Source organism: Hemitrygon akajei, chromosome 1 (assembly GCF_048418815.1).
Source record: "Hemitrygon akajei chromosome 1, sHemAka1.3, whole genome shotgun sequence".
NCBI lineage: Eukaryota > Metazoa > Chordata > Chondrichthyes > Myliobatiformes > Dasyatidae > Hemitrygon > Hemitrygon akajei.
The window spans coordinates 135,816,181-135,834,510 of record NC_133124.1 but is presented as its reverse complement, the minus strand read 5'-3'; the positions used below and the strand labels follow the sequence as shown (position 1 = coordinate 135,834,510).

The following is an 18,330-nucleotide window of genomic DNA, read 5'->3' as shown; positions in this document are numbered from 1 at the left end:
TCAAGATTAAATTATCTAAACCCAAACACAATTCTTTGATCCTTAATCGCTAGATGATTCTCTCCTAGGTACCAAGCTCTTATTCTCCATAGCAGTTACAATACACCTCTGGGTTCTGTTGTCACTGGACTTCAGTCCCCCCAAATTTCCTGATCCCAGACTTCCTGTTATTGATTTTATTATGCTTTACAATGACGTAGTTTCCTGAAGAAAGTGGACAAGAGGTTTGCGTATAGCACCGTCAGCATCAGGACATGCTAGCTTTTCCGGCTGTGGATTTGCAACCAAAATAGTCTGTGCATCATGCAATGCCTACTTCCATTGTCAAAGAATTCCAAGGCCATTATCCCTTTTCTAGTGATATCAGGTATATTTTTCATTCTAAAACATGTGCAAAAGTGCTGCAAAAGATCTTGTTTTGCATATTCTTTGTCTCATTGAATAACCTACAGTCCATTTTTTGCCTTATTTTTAAGAAATCTATTAAAGATTTCCATTGAGGATTTTTCTTGATCTACCTGTGTTGCTGGATTCAACTTCTATGCTTTTATTAATGTCTCTAAAATGCTTCCAAAGTATTCCCACTGAAAAGCATAAATAGAAAACCAACTATCTTTGAACGTACTTTGTAATCTCCTCGTGGGGCTTTCACCATGCGGGTGTCTGCGTGGCGTGTAGGGTGAAGGTTGTGGAAGGGGCATGGATGAAACATCATGGGTCTGGAGTTTGTACCAGTGCGCTTCGTCATCCAGCAAAGCCGTTTCCAATTCTATGAGGATCTGAAATCAGGAACATAAGAAAACTAATAGGATAGGATATTGACAACACAAAAAAAATGTCAAATTAATAGAAGTATTGAAAATGCTTAAAAGTAGTCTCGACCAAGTGACAAAAGATTAGCATATTCATTCATACTCTCTGAAAAAGACACTTGTTTGTTTTTTTTTGTGGTCAGGTAGACGATTTTTACAATCTGAGGTAAATATTAATTCGACAGATTTTTCCAAAATTGTATAAAGAGAGAGTCGTACATTTTTCATGAAGAATGCAGTAAATAATTTGCTACAAAATAATACAGAAAATACTGAAAACACTCAGCAAGGACAGTGTGTGGAGAGGAAAGCAGAGTTTGTGTTTCAGATTAATGGTCTTCCATCAAATTTCTGATTTCTAGCAGCTGTGGCATTTTGTTTTCAGGGTTTTCTACAAAGTTCGGTCAATAGGTTACAACAGATTGAGAAGAAAATTGATGAACAAGAGCCACATATTTAGAGTTAATGGATTTGGAAATGGAAATGATTCTGGCTTCTTTCCCCTTCCTTTCTAATCCTGGTGAAGGATCTTGGCCAAAAATGTTGATTTTATTCCTGTCCATTGATACTGTCTGACCAGCTGAGTTCCTCCAGTATTTCATATGTGTAAATGGATATTACTTCAATTAATGAAAAGGTTTATAAATGCTGTAGCTTAAACTACAGCTCCAAATCCACTTCTCTTCCTCACTAATTTGATATTTTGCTGGTTTGAACTTTGATGTAGAAAGGTTCATTCAGAATTTGGTGACATTGTATAAACAGGAATTTCGATATTTAAAAACAAATTATAAAAACATTCATGAAGACACGAGTTAGTGACAATGGTCAGTGATGTGAATTGTGAGATTATATTTAATAAGAATGAAAAATATTGATAAATTTGTACAAAAAGCTGGCCTGGTACAAGTCAAATAATTTACCAACTCATTTAAAATTCTATGTGATCAAGCTATTGATGGGAAACTACTATTTTGCAACCCTTGGACAACTTCTACTGCAGCAGAAAAGATTAAGAGATGGTTTAATAGAAATTTTTCAAGTTATTAACATTTCATACCAATGCCTTCACAGCTAATTTCAGGCTTGTGTTTTAACTCTAAGAAGAAATCAGCTTTAAATTCCCCCTTGTAATATGCAGGATATATTGAAACAAACACCATGGTCTCATTAAATTGAAAGCAATGCTAATAATAGTTAAAACTAATGCACCAAGATGGCATTGATATAAGACCACGAGATTATGTTGCATTGAAATCACTGCAGAACATGATTCATGGGACACTGGCGTAGAGTTTTATAATGGTGCTGAGAGGCATTAATTATATTTTGTCAGTACCTTCAGGACACTTTTACATTTTACTATGAAACTGGGTCAGCTAAATATTTCTCGTGTGTGCAAGGTATTCTCCCCAATGCATTCTTAACTAAGACACCAAGTTCTCACCACTGCTTTATCATGATTGTCTTTATAAATAATTTCACAAACTTACTCCACACTCAAGGATTTTTTAAAACTAAGCTTAACAATAATGGCTAGTTCAGGAAGCCAATGTTATCAGCATACAGAAATAGTAATCCTCTGCCTTGACAAGACAGTTTTACACATTCTCCTGTTCCATCTAGATCTGAGCCTTCAGGGAACAACAATGCCATAGTTCCATTTTATTTTATACAGTTGTTTCATATTCAGAGAAACACTGTAATCTTTATAATAATAAGTTCGAGGTTTACCAAGCTTAAATGAGGAAAACAAGAAGTGAAGAATACTTACAGGATTCAAGGCACTATGCAAGCTGATTGTTTTGGTTGACAGCAGTACAGGGATTCAAAGTTCAAAGTAAATTTATTATCAAAGTATGTATTCCATCTACAAATTTAAGATTCATCTTCTTGTAGGTACCCATAAAGCAAAACCACAATAGGGTCCACGAAAACCCCACACAATGAACATCCATTGTGGAAAAGGGGACAAATAGTGCAAATAATAACAAAGTAAACAATTAATGCATAGAACATGAACTGCAGAGTCAATCAGCGCTAAGGCCAGTGAAGCCAGTCCAGGAGTACCATGGCTGCAGGGAAACAACTACTCCCAAAACTGGTGTTATAGGACCCGAGGGTCCTGCACCTCCCCCCCAGTGGTAGCAATGAGAAGAGAGGAAGATGGGAAACACAGGCAGACGGAATGGGTTCAGGTGCAGGATCTTGGCTCGCACAGAGTAGTGGGGTGAACACCTGTTATAAATGCTCAGCCCAATTACATGACCCCGAGATCCCTAAATCATAATTTTTCCTCCATCTTAATTGGTGCTCCATTTTCCCCTTAACTTTCTCTCAAATTATTCTCAATCAGTGCCTAAAGTCCTTGTACATTTCCTCTGATTAATGTCTCCCACCTTCCCAACAAGAGAGCTGAATTCTGCTTTGTCATTTATGGGGGTACATCACCAATGGCTCACGGCTATAATTTTGGACTGGTGGCTTTCCAAGCAACCAGATGCCCACTGTCAGTATGAAATAAAGTAAAAACATATCTTACATGGTACACATGCCAGAAGAATACATGAAGGAAAGCATGAAGTTAATTATAAATTATCTGTTGTTCATGAGGTAGGGAATTAAGTTGAAAGGAAACAGATACAAAATTCTGGAGGGAAAGGCAATGTTAAGGGGAGTTCAAAATGTAGGTAAATTGAGAAAATCAGGTTGCTGCTGGATCCCAAGGGAGGGAATTTGTAGAATGTCTACAAGACGGCTTTTTAGAACACCTTCTGGTTGAACTCACAAGGGGAGAGTCTATTTTGGATTGAGTGTTGTGTAATGAACCAAATTTGATTGGGGATTAAGCTAGATAAAGGAACCCTTATGAAGCAGTGATAATGATATGATAGAATTCACACTGCAGTTTGAGAGAGGAAGCTAAACTCACATGAATCAGTGTAACAGTAGATTAAAAGGAATTATATAGGCATGAGAGAGGAGCTGGCTAAAGTTGATTGGAAGGCAACACTAGCAGGAACATCGGCAGAACAGCAATGGCAGGAAATTCTGGGAGTAATTCAGAAGGTGCAGGATAGATATATCCCAAAGAAGGAGCATTCAAAAAGCACAATGATGTAACAAAGGCTGACAAGAGAAGTCAATGACAACATGAAAGCCAAAGAGATAGCAAATGATAGAGCAAAATTAGTGGGAAGTTAGAGGATTTGGAAACTTTTAAAAACCAGCAGAAGGCAACTAAAAGGTTGTAAGAGGAGAAGTGATGAAGTATGAATGTAAGTGAGCCAATAATGTCAAAGAAAATACCAAAAGATGTTCAGATACATAAAGAGTAAAAGGCAGTTGCAAATAGATATCAGACTGCTGGAAAATGAAGCTAGGGATGTAGTAATGGGGGACAAGAAAATGGTGGTTAAACTGAAAAAGTATTTTGCAACAGTCTTCACTATGGAAGACACTACAAGAATGCTGGAGGTTCAAGAGTTTCAGAGGGCAGAAGTGAGTGCAGTTACTATTACGAGGGAGAAGGTGCCTAGGAAGCTCAAAGGTCTGAAGATAGGTAAGTCACATGGACCAAATGGACTGCAGTCCAGGGTTTTGAAAGCGGTAGCTGAAGAAATGGTGGAGGCATTAGTAATGATCTTTTAAGAATCACTAGATTCTGGTATGGTTCTGGAGGAGTAGAAATTTGCAAATGTCACTCCACTCTTCAATTCTGGAGGCAGACAGAAGGAGGAAATTATAGGCCAGTTAGCCTGACCTCAGTGGTTGGGAAGATGTTAGAGTCCATTATTAAGGACTCCATTATTGAGGTTTCAGGGTACTTGAAGGTACCTGATAAAATAGGACAAAATCAGCATGGTTTCCTTAAAGGAAAATCTTGCTTGCCAAATCTGTTGGAATTCGTTGAGGAAATAACAAGCAGGATAGACAAAGAAGAATTGCTGGATGTTGTGTATTCAGATTTTCAGAAGGCCTTTGATAAGGTGTCATACATGAGGCTGCTTAACAAGATTAGAGCCCATGGTATTACAGGAAAAATAGTAGCAAGATTAACTGATTGGCAGGAGGAAAAGAGTGGGAATAAAAGGAGTCTTTTCTGGTTGGTTGCCGGTGACTAGTGCTGCTCTGCAGTGGTCAGTGTTGGGACCCGCTTTTTCTTATGTTATATGTCAATGATTTGGATGATGGAATTGATGAATTTATGGCCAAGTCTGCAAACGATATGAAGATAGGTGGATGGGCAGGTAGTGTTGAGGAAGCAGGGAGGTTTCAGAAGGACTTAGACAGATTGGAGAATGGGTTAAGAATTTGCAGATGGAATATAGTGTAAGGAAGTTATAGTCATGCACTTCGGTAGAAGGATTAAAGGTGTAGACTATTTTCTAAATGGAGAGAAAATTAAAAAATCTGAGGTGCAATGAGACTTGGGAGTCCTTATGTGGGATTCCCTAAAGGTTAACTTGCAGGTTGTGTTGGTGGTGAGGAAGGGAAATGCAATGTTAGCATTCATTTCAAGAGAATATAAAAGCAAGAATGTAATGCTGAGGCATTATGGGGCACTGGCAAGGCCTCACTTGGGGTATTGTGAGCAGTTTTGTGCCCCCTTAGTTAAGAAAAGATGAGCTGACATTGGAGAGAAGTCAGAGTGGGTTAACGAAAGTGATTCTGAGAATGAAAGGCTTATTGTTTGAGGAGCAATTGATGGCTCTAAGCTTATAAATCGCTGGAATTTAGAAGAATGAGGGAGGGATCTCATTGAAGCAGATCGACTGTTGAAAGGCCTAGATAGAGTAGATATGGAGAAGATGTTTCCTACGGTTGAGGAGTCTAGGGCCAGAGAGTAGAACCTCAGAACAGAGGGCCGGTCATTTAGAATGGAGATAAGAAGGAATTTCTTTAGCCAGAGAGTGGTGAATCTGTGGAATTGGTTGCCACAAGTGGCTGTGGCAGCCAGATCATTAGGTATATTTAGTGTGGAGGTTGACAGGTTCGTGATTAGTCAGGGTGTGAAAGTTTACGGGGAGAAGGCAAAAAATGGGGTTGAAAGAAACAAATGCATCAGCCATGATGAAATGGTGGAGTAGACTTAATGGGCCAAATAGCCTAATTCTGCTCTTATGTCTTATGGTCTTTGGGAACTAAGCAAGTCAGGCAGAATCTACGGAGAAGAATAAACTGTCAATGTTTTGGGCCTAACCCTTCATCAGGTCTGGAACAAAAGGGTGGGAGAAGCTGGAACAAGAAGATTGGGGAACAGAAAGGTGTACAAGCTAGCAGGTGAGAGGTGGGACCAGGTGAGGGGGGAAGTCAGAAGATGATTGATTATAGGAGTTAAAGATAAAGGACTGATAAAGAAGGAATCCAATGGGAGGGGACAGTGGACCATAGAATAAAGGGAAGGAAGAAGGTTACCAGGAGTAAATGAGAGGTAGGTGAGAAGAGAAGGGTTGAGAGGATAACCAGAATGGGGAATGGAGAAGGAGAGAAGATGGGAGATGGGAGTAATTACTGGAAATTGGGGAAATTGATGTTCATGCTATCAATTTGAGAGCTACCCAGACTGAATATGAGGTGTCGGTTCTCCAGCGTGAGTTTGGCCTCATCAGGGTAGTAGAGGTTGCCATGGACAGATATGTCTGTATGGGAATGCTAAGTGGAATTGAAATTGTAGCCACAGAGAGATCCTGTCTCGTACTGCAGTCAGTGAAGGTGCTCAATGAAGCACTTGCTGACGCTGCATCAGGTCTCACTGTTGTAGAGAGTGCTGTATTGGAGACAAGAGGTGACCCCGCAAGACTCACAAGTGAAGCGTCACCTCATCTGGAGGGGCTGCTTGGGACCCTGAAAGATGGTGAGGGAGGAGGTATATGGGCAGGTATACTTGTCACTTGTCATGCTTGCAGGGATAATGCCAGGTGGGAGATCACTGAGGAGCAATGAGTCCCTTAAATAGGTTCCTATGGAAAGTAGAGAGGGGAGGGGAAATTGTGCTTAGTGGTAGAATCCTGTGGGAGATGGCAGAAGTGATGAAGAATGATGTACATGAGGTGGTTTATAATGACAAGGGGAACCCTGTCCCTTTTATACAACAGGAGAATAGGATGATGGCAGGTGTGTGGGCTCCAGTAATGAAGTATATTGGCAGAGTGCTTGCAAAATAGTGACAGGATTGGTCAAAGTCAGGATGGATTTACGAAAGGAAGATCATGCTGAACAATTTTCCGGAAAGTTTTTGAGAGGATAACAAGCAGAGTTGAATGGGAAAGAAGGGAAACCAATGTTTTATTTGGAATTCAAAAAGGCTTTGACAAAGGCCCACATAAGAGAAAAGTAAAGCACATAGGATTGTGGTAATGCATTGTTATGGACAGAGAGCTGGTTGACAAGCCAAAAAAAGAGCAGGAACTAGTGGCATGCTATGACTCAACCTGACTACAGAGTTCAGTGCTTGGACCCTAACTGTTCACATTACAAAAATGATCTAGGCAAAGAAAGTAAATGAAATATTTCCATATTTGTGAATGACCCAAAGCTGGGTGGGTGTGGAAGATGCAAAGAGGCTCTATTTTGAATGAGCAGGTTGACTGGATGAACAAATGCATGGCAAATGCAGCATTATATGGGTAAATTCTGTTTGAACGCCCTAGTTGGACGGTTGTTAAGGATATCATTCTATAGATTTATATATATGAATCCCACAAGAAAATGAATCTCAGGATTGTATATGATGACATATATACTTTGTACTTTGATAATAAATTTACTTTGATCTTTGAACTTAAATGTAATTTTCTCCTTTGGTGGCAAAAAATTTAGTAAGACAGATATTGCCCAAATATTGGAAGGTAAAGAAAGACTCCTTATTCAAAAGCTATTGGAATAAAATCATATACTGTGGGTGTCAAATTGTATGTTGGCCTTTGCAGTAAGTGGAATTGAGCACATGGTCAGGGATGGTTGATTGTAATTGTTCAGGACCTTGGAGAGATCATGTTGTCTGCATCTGTCACCTCCTTATCTGTGGAAGGATGTTCTGGCTAGGAGGGTGACTAAAGGTTTGCCAGACTGATTCCTGGGATGACAGAAGTGATGTGTGAAGCAAGACTAGGATTTACTTGCTGGAATTTAGAAGGCTGAGATGGGATCTCATTTAAACTTACGAAATCTTGACATAGCTGTACCGATCAGATGTGGGAAAGTTGATCTTGATGGAAAAATCCAGAACTGCGGGTCACAGTCACATGGGCCAGCTATGATCACATTGAATGCCAATGGAATATCTACTCCTGTCCTTAATGTCTATGTTTCTGGTTCTTCCACCACACTTCTAGGAAGGTCAATAGGAAGGGGCGTAGTCCTCTGAGAGAGAAATAAAAGTCTCATTTGTCTGGAATAAGCAACTTTCAACAGTGACTCTTACTAATGTACTTCTCAAAAGACAAAAGATCCTCTCCATATCCACCCTGTCTCTGTGGAATTTTATACGATTCCATCCTGTCCCCTCGCTCTCTTCTTTAGTAAAACAGATATCAGCTTAGCCTGCCAACCTTTCCTTAGAAAACAACACCTGCTTCGTATATTAGGCTAGAAATTCTTATTCTAGTGCAATAATGTAAGTGCTTATAATTCCAGTACACTATTATACACTCAGGGTCACTTTATTAGGTGCACCTGCTCGTTAATCTAATCAGCTGGTCATGTGGCAGCAAATCAATTCACAAAATCCCGCAGACATGGTCAAGAGATACAGTTGTTCAGCCCAAACATCAGAATGGGGAAGAAATGTGATCTAAGTGACTTTGACTGTGGAATGATTGTTGGTGCCCGACAGAAGTGGTTTGAGTATCTCAGAAACTGCTGATTACCTGGGATTCTTATGCACAAAAGTCTCTAGAGTTTACAGAGAATGGTGCAAAAACAAAAAAAAAAATTAGTGAGTGGCAGTTTTGTGGGTGAAAATACCTTGTTAGTGAGAGAGGTCAGAGGGGAATGGCTAGCCTGGGTCAAACTGACAGGAAGGCAACAGAAACTCAGATACCTACATATTATAATGGTGGTGTGCAGAAGAACTGTTCTGAGTGCACAACATGTCAAACCTTGAAGTGGTTGGGCTACAGAGCAGAAGACCATTAACATAACCTCAGTGTACAGGGGATACCTAATAAAGCGGCCACTGAGTGTCAGTCCTTATCCTGTATGCTATACTCAGGAAGTGGTTACAACACATGTACTGTATATATCTGAAGCATAATCTTCTTTCTGTATTCATTTCTGTTTGCCATAAACAATGACCTTCTGTGAACTTTGAAGAGAAACAGAAGTATGGATGCTGGAACCTGGAGTAAAAAAAAGCGGCTGGAGGAACTTTGCAGGTCAGGCAGCATCTGTAGAGTAAATGGACAGTCACTGTTTCCGATCAATTCCCTTCTTCTAGATTCTGTTAATTGCCTGCATATTAGTGCAGTTGCAGGTTCTGGAGGGTCACCCAGATAGTTCTACATGTAGGACCACTGTAACTTCACAAAATTAAATATGCTTTTTAAGTCCTTTTTTCTGCCAAAATATAGAATTTCACATTTTCTAGCTTGTTATTTATATGCCTTCTCACTTAACTTTTTCATTTAATTTTTCTTGATTGGTTGAAAGCCTCTTCAAGCCTCCTTTATAACTTACTTTGTGTGAGTAATAGCTTTAGCAATATTGTTGTTGTTCAGTCATTGACCTCTTCATGACCTCATGGTCCAGAGGGTTTTCATGGCAAGACACGGAAGTAGATTGCCAGGCCTTTCTTGCGCTCAGATACTGCTGCTGCCAGGTTGGGACCCGGCTGGGTTTGAACTCAGGACCATCTGTCTTGAAGTCCAGTGCTGATGCCACTACACCACCAGCCAGCCCTTCACCTAATATGCCTTCACCCAAATTAATTCATCCAGCACTGATCCCTGAGGCACAGTATTTGTTGCACCTTGCCTCCCAGCAACTTGATCTCCAATAATTTAAACTTACTTTCAGTGGTAGGAAGCATCACCTGCAGCATATGATCCACAGCTTGCAGATTTTACAAGTACTTTGTTGCTAGATATGAATGCTTTGGTAAACTTTCATCTTGAACAATCTACTGGGAGAATGTGTAGAAGGCATGCAGTTCTGTTCTAATCTCAGCAGAGTACACAGCACGAGACTTCTAAATTTCAACAATGGTATCCTCCTTGCAAATTGCCACCTTTCATCCTTTACATGAGAGTGCATCGAAGAGGTAGGGCTGTGGTCTGAGAGTGAGGAACGACCCTGTTTGGGCAATTTAAGCACCGGGCCAGATTGAAAAGGTCAGGGTGTCGAGGGCAGATGTGAGGGATGGGCTGGTTTAGCTTGCTGCTCCATGAGATTTACACATCGCTGCACTAAACTGAGGCTGTGGCCTAGACTCATTTTCGTGAACCTCAGTTCTGAATGCTACTTGCTTTCTTTTATTGCTTGCACAATTTTTTTTATTCTCTCTGCACATTGGGTATTCAACAGTCTTCTTTTGTTTTAATGGATTCCATTGGCTTTATTTGTTTTGTGGCTGCCTGAAAGGAGAGGAATCCCAAGAGTGTATAAAGGATATGTACTTTGTTAATAAAAGTACTTTGAACAAGAAGAACAAGAAGAAGAAGAAGAAGAAGAAGAAGAAGAAGAAGAAGAAGAAGAAGAAGAAGAAGAAGAAGAAGAAGAAGATGAAGAAAGCCCTTAACTCTGTAGAGTCAATGGGACTTTTAGCAGGCTTTTTTGTTTTAACAAGGCCGAGTTGCTAGCTCGATGCTCAATTCAGCACAGATGGGAAGCGTGCAAGGGAGCCGGCTGGATTCAAACTCTGGAGCCTTCGTTCCAACGTCTGCGCTGATACCTCTACGCCACCAGCTGGCCCTTTGAACATGAACTTTCAAAGACCTTGTTGCCAGTGATTAAATGTGATCATGGAAAAGGAAGGCTGAAACTGGAGATATTTGACACACTCTTACCAAGATTCATGATTTAATGAGGGCTATATTTTTCTTTCTTTCCTATTGAACACCACAAGACAGTGAGTTCCTATGCAGGACTGCAGGCTTTTGTAAGGAGCTGGCTGCCATTAAATGTTTAAATAAACACTTTATATGCTGTCAGTCAATTCTGCACTTAATCAAAACTGAAAGAAATTCCAATTAGTGTCAATAAGTAGTGAACCAACCAGTTAGTCGCCAATATCCTGGTCGCAATTAATGATGACTATAATCAATGTCTGCCTATCTATCTTTGAGTCACCAATGGATGCTAGATGTGATGGCCAGGTGACAAGAGTTATTGGCTGAAAGCTAATGACCATTGTCTCTCACCCAAAGACATGTGCAGTGGACAAATTGAATACAGGGGGTGATTGATAAGTTTGTGGCCTAAGGTAGTAGGAGTCAATTTTAGAAAACCTAGCACATTTATTTTTCAATACAGTCCCCTCCTACAGTTACATATTTAGTCCAGTGGTCATGGAGCATATGGATCTTGGACCTCCAGAAAGTGCCTACAGCATGGGTGATTGATAAGTTTGTGGCCTAAGGTAGAAGGAAATGAGTTATACAGCTCTCGTTACATGCATGTGCAGTTCAATTCTTTGAGTGATTATGCAGAAAGTTTGAAGCTAATAACTCATTTCCTTCTAACTTAGGTTACAAACTTATCAGTCACCCTGATGAGTTATAACTGATGAGTTATTAACTTCAAACTTATTAAGCTTCAGGTGACAGACTACCACCCTGATATTCTTCTGTAAAATATCTTGATACAATATTAAATTCATTGTTCACTCAATGATTTGCAAGCTGTCTAGGCCTTGAGGTAGAAAAGCAGCCCCAAACCATGATGCTCCTTCCACCATGCTTCACAGTTGGTATGAGGTTTTGGTGTTGGTGTGCAGTGCCCTTTTTCCTCCAAACACATAGCAATGTGCACTTCTGCCAAAAAGTTTAACCTTTGTCTCATCTGTCCACAGAACATTGTCCCAGAAGTGTTGTAGAACATCCAGGTGGTCTTTTGCAAACTTGAGACATGGAGCAATTTTTTTTTGGCAAGCAATGGTTTCCTCCATGGTGTACTTCCATGGATACCATTCTCATTCAGTGTTTTTCTTACAATGAGCACATGAACAGAGACTTCACCAAGTTCTAGAGATTTCTGTATGTCTTTTGCTGTTCTCCCTGGGCTCTTTTTCACCTCTTTCAGCATTGCACATTATGCTCACTCCCAGGGAGAGTAGCAACAGTGCTGAGTTTCCTCCATTTGTGGACAATTTCTCTTACTGTGGACTGATGAACACTCAGGTCTTTAGAAATGCTTTTGTAGCCTTTGTCAGCTTCATGCATCTCTACAATTCTTCTTCTAAGATCCTCTGGAAGTTGTTTTGATCAAAGCATGGTGCATATAAACAGATCTTTGAAGAGCAAGCTCTGTCAGTAACCTGACTTTGTGTGTCTTTTTATAGGGCAGGACACCTCTACCACTGACACTTCTACCACCCACACCTCCAATCTCATCTCAATGATTGGAACACTTGACTCCAAATAGCTTTTATAGAAGGCATTACCCCCAGAGGTTCACATACTTATTCCAATGTAATATTGCATTATTTTTCTCAATAAATAAATGAAAGTATAATGTTTTTGTGTTTTTTATTTATTTGGGTTCTCTTTATCTAGTTTGAGGAGTTATATGAAGATCTGATCACATTTTAGATGATAGTAATGCAGAAATAGAGGAAATTCTACAGGGTTCACAAAATTTCTAGCAACACTGTAAGTGACAGTCACTAATGCTGGAGGAGGCTTTAATTTAAACAAAAAGGTCAAAGAGAGCTAAGTCATTGTCTCATTTCATCAAAATCTATTTAACCAATGCACATACCTAGCACAGTACTTCACATATAAGTATTTTGTCAGGTGATTTATCATTTCCATCTATTTTAGCTAAGCCATAACTAATCTACTTTGAAATAGAAGATTAGATTGACTTTATGTTTTTAAATTTTATTAAGATACAGCAGTGAATAGGCCCATCCAGCCCTTTGGGCTGTGCTGCCCAGCAACCTTGATTTAACCCTAACCTAATCAATGGACAATTTACAATGACCAATTAACCTTCTAACTGGTACATCTTCGGACTGTGGGAGGAAATCAGAACATTTGGAAGAAACCCACGCAATCACGGGGAGAACATGCAAACTCCTTACAGGCAGCGGTGGGAATTGAACCTGCTGTAAAGTGTTTGTACATTGAAATATATAGTAAAATCTGTCATTAGTGTCAAACTAAATCAACACGGATTGTGCTGGGAGCAGCTTACAAGTGTCGCCATGCTTCTGGCGCCAACATAGCATGCCCACAACCTATTACCCTAACCAATATGCCTTTCGAATGTGGGAGGAAACTGGAGCACCCAGAGGAAACCCATGTGGCCACAGAGAATGTGCAAACTCCTTACAGAGGGTGACAGGATTTGAACCAAGGTTAGTGATCACTGGTGTTGTAAAGCAATTATGCTAACCACTATGTTACAGTGCCTCCCATTATAAATACTCCTGAGGGGGTTTTCAGACTGAGAGAAACATTTTCTCTAAATTCTCCCAGGAACAAAACTAAAAATCTGAAAATTGAAGAACTACAGATGCAGATGTTAGAAATCAGAAATAAAAATAACAATGCTTTAAAAGCTCAGTAAGTCAGGCAGCATCTGTGGAACACCATACAGCACATCTTGTTTTTCCCCTTATCTTCCCAATATCCAACAGTCCACTTGCTTGCTTCCAAGTAACGGAGTTACTGACTTGTGTATCTTCTAACTTGGTGCTCATTGTGCAGTTTCGTCGACATGGAGATGTGCAAATTTGTGAGCAATATGCAGAATATCTCCGTTTGATTCACATTGGCGACCCTGTATTCCTGCTTTAATTTTCCATCCCATTGTTACTCAACCTTGAGGCCCTCTATTGGTCAGGGTTGACCATTGATGCTGTGTCCCAGATGTCTATGTTATATGCAAGACAGCACGTAAGCCAGGGCAGTCCAATACGAAGAGCAAGCTGTTGAGAATGTAGCAGGCTCCCCCTCTCCACGCAGCAGATGAATTCAAAGGAATGGCAGAGACCGATACAGTTTGGCACCAGTTGCATCGCAGGTGTTGCCAGTCAGCATTGATCTCAATACAGGACTGCCTTAGGGACTTCAGCCCTGGAGTTCTCCTCGAGTTCACTCCTGAAGCCTACCCCATGAGTGGGTACAGCCACAAAACAGTGGAGGTTTGAGGTCAGAGGTTTCCTTCTTCGAGACGAGCTGCCAAAACCATGACTGACAAGCCCCATCTGCCTGAAGTGACCAGTAACCCACTTTTTCTGCTTCTCCTGCAGTAGAAACGGTTCCACCGGGTTTGGTAGCTAAGGAGGTACCAAAGCTGGACAGTTGTCAGAGGCTGGACAGTTTAGGCCAGGAGCTGGACAGTTGTCAGAGGCTATTGGAGATGCATAGCATTGGAAGCATCAAATAGGTAGTGGGAGCTTATCTTCACTATCAACCCCAGCTATAGTCATAAGGAACCTCTCTTATACTATTCCAACAAAGCCAAACAGAATGAGCTCTCAGAACTCAACAATTTCAGCTATTTCAGATAACTTGTCTTCCCAGTTTGCATCAGAAACCATCAGTTTGGTAAAAGTGGTACCCTGACTAGCTGGGCATTCTACTTAAATAGAGATTTCTGATAACTATACAGGTTCATACCTTACACTTACTGTGTTTGTCTTACCTTTGCTCTACGTAGGCCAGCCGCTACTCTATGTATTTCACCACCCTCTCAGCTGTTATCACCAACATTCAGCCTCCACTGTATCAGACTTCCCTTTTGTTTTCTCTGCCTTCCCCCTTCGCAGTATATTATTAAGTTTCTTTTGAAACTTTTCCTGATTCTGATTATGGGACATTTAATCTGAAACATCAAATTGTTTTTATCTCACCAGAGATGCTGACTGACCTGCTGAGTATTTCCAGCATCTTTTAGTTATGTAATGAAATTGTGCCTGTGTAATGTGAAGGGTCCATTTACTTGCCAGTCGAAAGCCATGCTGGTTGTTGATTGACCCATTTGAGAGATGCAGCAGCTCTTTTTCATTGGTCGCCTTGCTCACCATGGCACCAGTGTCCAGTTCTGGGTGTCTCAGGGGTATAAGAGTAGTAGGTACAAGAGACTCACTCTCTATCCTTTGTCTCCAGGGGTTCATCTTCACACCAAGGTCGCGACCAGTAGTGAAGAACCATTGGGAAAGTATGCCGCAGATATAGGAGGGCCCACATGCACACTTCGCTGAGTATCTGCATGTTGAATGTTTAGTTTTGTAATTGTGTAACTTGGGGAGACTTAATGAAATACTTGTTGAGCTTGAGGTGTTACTGAACGCTTAGTGTCATGGTTATGTAACTTGGGGTGGCTTAGATGAGCACATGTTTGACTTAGGTGTTTGGTCGAAAGTCTTAGTGTTTGACTGTAAATAAGTAGTTAATGTGCTTATTCATAATCAGTTTGTTCTGTCTCTCTCACCAAACCCGTGAACCTGCTTTCCTGCCACAGACTGGCAATAATTTCAATGCCGCATTGTTAACAGCACACAAACAATAAGAACAATAGTGATTAGTAAGAAGATATTTCATTCAAATATGTTTGAAACTGTTAAGAAATTGATGATTTTGAATTAATAAAAGCCAGATTTTTCAGTCACCGTTAAAGGACATGTGAGAGCTTTGACTAGCAGATGCATTCTTCCATTGGCCACGGATTTGGGAATGCTGCACATTACAAGGCAGCTGCATCACCTCTGATGGTAAGAAGCATCAAAACATTAACTTTCAAAATGGAAAATCCTCACTGAGTCATGCAGAGTGCAAACCAAGTATAAAGCAGGAAGAAGCAGCTAGATTGAATAAATCTGCAGGCAACAAAGTAAAGAATAAGGAATAGCACTGGGAATAATGAGAGAGGTGAATAGCTGGAAAGAAATTTGTATTCACCATCACAAATTTTGATTTGAGCTAATGGGGTTTTATAGTCACTAAATTAATCAGCAGTAATTATTACTTATCATATACTTAGAACCCTGATATCACCTGTCCAAACTTTATCAGTTAGTTTTAGTGTAGAAATAGTGATTGTGCATCCCAGGTGTCTACAGTGCATAGATTTTAGAGCAATTCTGTCACCTAGCACTGTAACATCACAACCTGAGCAGCAGCTTCTACATTACTAAGTTTAATATTATTGCTGTTGAATCACTCCAACTGCTATTTTTACCACAAAATCCAGCAAGATGTACACTTTCTTTCAGTAAAAAAAAACATGCTTTTATTACCTCTCCTAAAAATTCACTCTCTTCTTCTCGAACTCGAGCTTGGTCCCACAGGGTGATTTCCAGCATCCGTTCCCGAAATTCCCTCCGATGAACTGGAGAATAAATGAATGTCTGGTTCCACTTGGGTTCAAGTGTTTTCTTTACTGTTTTTGTTCTTCGCTTGCTTTTGTCACTAGCAAACAATCATAGGACAGAAGTCAGAACTGAAAGTAGACTACAAGAACACAGATTAGAGGAGGACCTACTTATTTTTGATTGTGTGGGTGTCTAAGTTCCTGTGGAATCCTCCACAGAATTCACATTACATAAGGAAGAGGTCTGAGGTAGTTAAGGCTTGTCTTCAAATAAATTAGAATCAGACAAAGGGATGACTACACATAGATGTAATTCATTTCCCACTTTTGAATAAAAATATCTTATCATATTCTTAAATATTTCCATGACATTCCTAAAGGAAACATTTATAAATACAAAGCAACACACACAAAATGCTGGAGGAACTCAGCAGGTCAGGCAGCATCTATGGAAATGAATAGATAAGTCGACGTTTTGGGCCAAGACCCTTCTTTAGGACTCATAAATAGATTTATAAGTCCATTCATGACTTATAAATACAGATTGTATATATAGTAAACATTGAAGAGAATAGTGACAACCTCAAGATGATAAGGCCGCTTGGCAGACACATTGCATTTTATATTTAATGCAAAGTATTACATTTTCATCAGATGTGTGAGGAACAGCAATATAAAGAGTACAATTTCAAAGAGGGTTTCATGAACAAAGATATGTGAGTGTGAATACTGACAGATGTTTGAAGGGAGCAAAACAGATCAAAAAATGAGATTAAAGGCAGTTTGTATTAAGATGCAGGTGGCTTTAATCTCCAAAGCAAAACAGTTATGATGAAGCAACACACAAAAAGGTGGACAAACTCAGCAGCTGAGGCAGTATTTAGGAAGGATATTGACAATCAATATTTCAGGTCAAGACTCTTCATTCAGTCCTCGATGAAGGTTCTCAACCTGAAATATCCATCTCCATTCGTAGATGCTGCTTGATCCACTGAGTTCCTCCAGTATTTTATGAGTTGCTCTACATCTCCAGCATCTGCAAATCTTCTTGTCTCTCAAAGTCATGATGAAGCTTATAAAAGTTCAGCCAAAACCAATTTCATTACCACACACTGGTAAAATTATAAAGGCTTTTGGGAGGGTGAGAGAAGAGATCAACTTAAACAGTTCAAGGAACATTATGGCTGACGTGTATTTAATATTTCAGTAGTATTTGAGTAATATTGTAAATATATTGTTTAATTAAGCATTCTTGTTCATTTAAATAATTATCGGTAATATGTAAAAAGAAGTGAATTGCATACATCATGATGCTACTGTGTGATGCATGTGCACCTCGCTTAAAGTTAAAAATGAAGTTAGACTCACATTTCAGACTCACGTGTCTTTCTTTCAATTAGTTTAATGTGTTGGAGTTAAAACAAACTTAACAGTGGAGACAAGGTATTTTAAAAATGAACCAGAGAAGACTACCAACCTGCTGAAGCTCAACGCAACAGTTGAGTTTGAAAAAATGCACAGTGAGATATTCAAGTTAAAATAAAATTGCAGCAAGAAACAGTCAAGTTAGAAAATAAAGGAGAAAATGGAAGAATTCCCTGGCTCATAAACATTGAGTACTGAGTGATAATAATCAAAAAGCAGAAATGGCGGGCAACATTGGAAAGATAGACTTAATCCATTGCACAATGGATAACTGGCTCACATATATGAAGTGGATCGAGCAGTATTTTAGAGCTAGTAAAATAACCAATGAGAAGCGATTGCCAATTTTGCTGAGTGCATTGGCTGGAAAAGCATACTGTTTGCTTAGAAGTTTGACCTTCCCAACCAAACCTGCCAAAATGAGCTTTGTTGTTATCATGAAAGTAATGCAGGAACATTTAGAACTGAAACCATTGTTGATTGCAGAATGCTTTAGGTTTCATAAGTAGAATCAAAAGGAATGGGAGTCCATTTCAGTTTGCATGACTAAATTGAAGAGATTGTTTTGGCATTGTTAATTCAGTATTGGTTTAATGATGTATTGAAAAATCAT

At 39.7% G+C, this 18,330-nt stretch overlaps 1 protein-coding gene across 3 annotated transcripts in view; it reads right to left on the bottom strand.

Moving 5' to 3' along the window:
• The window catches only part of rims2a (regulating synaptic membrane exocytosis 2a), a 1,051,530-nt gene that overhangs the window by 383,783 nt on the left and 649,417 nt on the right, over positions 1 to 18,330 (bottom strand). For all 3 annotated transcript variants that reach the window (XM_073052040.1, XM_073052005.1, XM_073052014.1), the window contains 2 exons: positions 16,219 to 16,390; positions 626 to 779 (listed from right to left, as the gene is read on the bottom strand). In XM_073052040.1, coding sequence (XP_072908141.1) covers positions 626 to 779; positions 16,219 to 16,390 — 326 coding nt within the window. The remainder of the gene's footprint in view (positions 1 to 625; positions 780 to 16,218; positions 16,391 to 18,330) is intronic.